Genomic DNA, 3923 nt, shown 5'->3' on the forward strand with positions numbered 1-3923 from the left:
TACTACTACTACTACTACTACGTACGTACGTACGTACGTACGTAGTACGTAGTAGAGAGAGAGAGAGAGAGAGAGAGAGAGAGAGAGAGAGAGAGGGNGGGGGGCGGGCCCTCTCTCGCTATTGCCGATACTACCACCACTGTCGATTCTGCTGATACTATCAATGTGCTTTCTTCCTTTCTTCCTTGTTGCTTTGTAAGTTTCAAGCGCAGAATCGCGTTGAAGTCGAGCATAAGACGTTCTGGTCTCTAACTATTATTGAGTATATTCCATGCCTCATAGTATCCATTTTTCCAAATGTTTATTGTCGAGACAACTTTTTCGTCATTCATCTATCCTTGTCACTGGCCATGAATAAATTAAATCCGCGCGTTTACAAGATTTCAACGAAGGTCTTGTATCTACAATTTAAAGAAAAGTGCTTCCCCATACGTGCAAATCTAAAACAACTCTCTCTTCTCTCTTGCGAATTCCCCATGTGATTATCGGTATCTTTCTTGGAGCAGTAAAACGCGAGAATAGAGAATAGAGAGAGAGAGAGTTACGTTGAAGTATGTGTGAAAGATTGATCGAAATCCATTTCTTCCTCTCATGCACGAAATGCTTCTTGCTTTAAGATGCCAAAGTATCTTCCATCACATTTGTAAAATTATCATTTTGATTCTAGTTGATAAATAAACTTTGATGGTAAATAAAAGTACGTTGCACTGATTTTTAAATGCGAATGCTATTAAGTCGTCACTTCGTCTTATTTATTAGTCAATCATTATTAAGAAATGTTTATGCGTAATTGAATATATCTATTGAATGGACAATATTTTTATGTACCTAATATTTTTATGTACGTCTTAATCATCTTACTCGATTCCATTTTCAAAAGATTTTAATATCAGACAATATAGAATAAAGCTCTAACGATAGGCTTAGTTTATACCTTAGGATCTAGCAATAAATATTCTTTACGCACGTGCAATATATACATATACGTGCGTTAGATGATTTCTTTTTTGTCTCTCATTGTTCCATTGAAAAATAATTCCAAATTTAATGAATTCGCTGTTTACACCCTTTTCCTTCTTTTAAGTGTATCAAAGGTGTGTGTGTATATAAACTCGTATTCAAATATACTTATATACATTTGTATAATATACAAATATGTTTGTATAATACAAATAAGATTCAAACCATTGCAGTATAAAATTGATTAGATTCAATATGTGTAGCATTAATAAAGAAAGACTGTGTGGATACAAGAATGGGATAGAATAATCCGTAAATTGAAATAAAACGTACCTGGGAATAAAACGACATGCGTGCCCGTCATCGATTGTACAGGGTTGCCATCAGCAGCAAGTATTTGAAATGAATGTCCATGGGTGGATAATAAAATGGGACAATCGTGAGCATTTGCGTTAATGAGGCGTAATAAATAGCGAAATCCATGCTTTACTCGTACAACCACTTGCTGCGCCTATAAAAATATTAAATATTTTTTAGATCGTCGTTGAGATATCCAAAGTATCTATGCTGGTATCTATGCCGCAATTGGCAATTATATTCGCATCAATATATTCGCCCCACTCGATAATCTCGATCCCGCAGCCTTGAACCTGGACTGCCTGGAGTTGGAACGAGTGAATGTTTGTGGAGGGGTAATGGACTGGAAGATACGTACTATATATTCAAGGAGGCTGCATATACCTGGCCATTTACAAGAAGCTCATCCGGCGTAGGTGGCGAAAGGCTTGCATGTCGGAGTCGCGTCAGCGGAACTGACGACCTTGATGACAAGACGAGCGTCCTTTCTAAACCGAGATCCTCATCCCGTAGTCCTCGAACTACCAACGACCCGTACACCCCGTCACCCTGTTGCGAGACTAATGGTCCCTTTTATTTCTTTTTCTTTTTGGAATTACCGCGACCGCGGTACGCTACGATTTTACGCGATTCGTGCCTCGCCTCACCTCGCCTCGGTTAGGCTCGGCAGGCACCGAGACACGCCTTCGTCAGCTTCATCTTTCGTTTCGAGTCGAGAATGTCGAGTCCTGTCGAGATCCTTTGAATCGTGAAAGCGCGAAAGGCGCACACAATTGGTATTTTTCTTCTCTAATTAAAAAGATCTTCGCGGAGCGTATATCTGATTGAACAAATGTTTCGATAAATTCAAAGAGGACGTAATTTTTATTCGCGCAGCGAAAGAAACAGCAAGATACGCGGCGATTCCTGCTCGATTTCGGGATACCGCGAACTCGTTATTGATCTTGCTTTTCTTGATGCGCGAGCGCCGCGGATAGATGTATTAAGTACGTAGACCTCTATGGCGTAGACCAGAGTCACCAAAATCCAAGCGAGTCGTAAACGGACTCGAGCGTGTAAACTCAGTGCGTAACAGAACAATCGCGATCCGTACAATTTTTCTTCCAATTTTTAATTCTTCACGTTGACACTCGTACATTGAAGTAGATTAGAGGTTAAACGGAAATAAAAGAAAAAAACCAGAAATTTGCGAAAAAAGAATCGCAACGTAATAAAATCATTCAAGTTCGTTAAAAGAGGTGTTTGAAAAGATAGGGAAAATGTTAGGAAATTGCGATAATCTACATATATCTACCTGAATGAGCGTGATAAAAGTATGTTCCCGTGCTCTCGGGAGTTATCTTATAACGAAAGCCACCGAAGGGTAAGATAGGGCACTGCGTTATCATAGGCACCCCGTCCATGTAATTGGAATCCTTTTGCCGGATTCCATGCCAATGGAAAGCCAATTCGTTACTTCCCAACTTGTTATAAACGAGAACCTCTATCGTATCACCGAGACAAATCTATCGTAAAAGTATATTCTGTTATAAATGTCTCTAATCGCTATATATATAATTGTCAATGTCGATAATTATCGCTTGTCTCGTCTCTCGTTAGGAAAAAAACCGAGCGCGCGAAAAAGGTTTAATTTTTAAGAGTCTGTTTTCTCTGGACACTGGATTAAAATATATTTTTAGAATTTGAGGAGAGTTCTAGTGCAGGAACAGAAAATAGACTATTTAAGTATATCAATTCGGATATCATCATAATCAGTAATAATAACACGGAGAATAGACGGTTAAATCGATTAAATCGTTAAATCTACTTTCGCATAATATGTCCACATACATTAAAAAGTTAATTTACAAATCAGATTTGTAAAATTAGTTTTGTTTTACAAAAAACGTGAGTAACATTATTTAATGCTAACGTTGAAAGAAAAAAAATATTTTTTATAAATATACTTTTCAGTGAGCATACTCACTTGTATAGCCGGTCCTGGAGTTTTCCCATTAATCGCTAAAAAGCTCCTTATTGATCGCACGGTAATATTTTCGCCATTGCTCTCGAGTTTGTTGTAAAAACTGCTAATTTTATTAATAATAATAACATTTTAATGATACGTCAGTATTAATAGAAGTTCGTAATATATAGTTAAATTGTTATTTTTGTCGCGTTTAAAATTTAGAAAATGCAGTGAATAAATAGTCGAGAGCGGATTTTGTCAAAGGTTTCCAATATGTATAATATATGTACATATATATTATATATATATTTTTCGTAATATCTGTATTAATATAATATTTTCACGACATTACAGTTGCATGTATGTTGAAAGACGTGAGAGGAGAGTAAAGGAAGCGAAATATCAGCTTTTTCATATTATGTTTCATATTATTATTATATATAATATTAAATCGCACATTTTCTCCGACAAGTAAAGCATCGATGCAACTAAGAATTATCCAAATTTAGTGAATTTGGATAATTCTTACTTGATAAAACTCGATTACTGTGTGTGTGTGTGTGTGTGTGTGTGTGTGTGTGTGTGTGTGTGTGTGTGTGTGTGTGTGTGTGTGTGTGTGTGTGTGTGTGTGTGTGTGTGTGTGTGTGTGTGTGTGTGT

At 36.9% G+C, this 3923-nt stretch overlaps 1 protein-coding gene across 1 annotated transcript in view; it reads right to left on the bottom strand.

Moving 5' to 3' along the window:
• Positions 1–1225: 1225 nt before the first annotated feature.
• The window catches only part of LOC105624625 (laccase-1-like), a 7330-nt gene continuing 4632 nt past the window's right edge, over positions 1226–3923 (bottom strand). The window contains exons 4-8 of the mRNA XM_012205981.1: positions 3284–3386; positions 2612–2822; positions 1702–1877; positions 1294–1471; positions 1226–1239 (exon numbers count right to left, since the gene is read on the bottom strand). Of these exons, the coding sequence (XP_012061371.1) occupies positions 1226–1239; positions 1294–1471; positions 1702–1877; positions 2612–2822; positions 3284–3386 (682 nt within the window). The remainder of the gene's footprint in view (positions 1240–1293; positions 1472–1701; positions 1878–2611; positions 2823–3283; positions 3387–3923) is intronic.

The sequence above is a fragment of the Atta cephalotes genome (genome assembly GCF_000143395.1).
Source record: "Atta cephalotes unplaced genomic scaffold scaffold00083, whole genome shotgun sequence".
Classification (NCBI taxonomy): domain Eukaryota; kingdom Metazoa; phylum Arthropoda; class Insecta; order Hymenoptera; family Formicidae; genus Atta; species Atta cephalotes.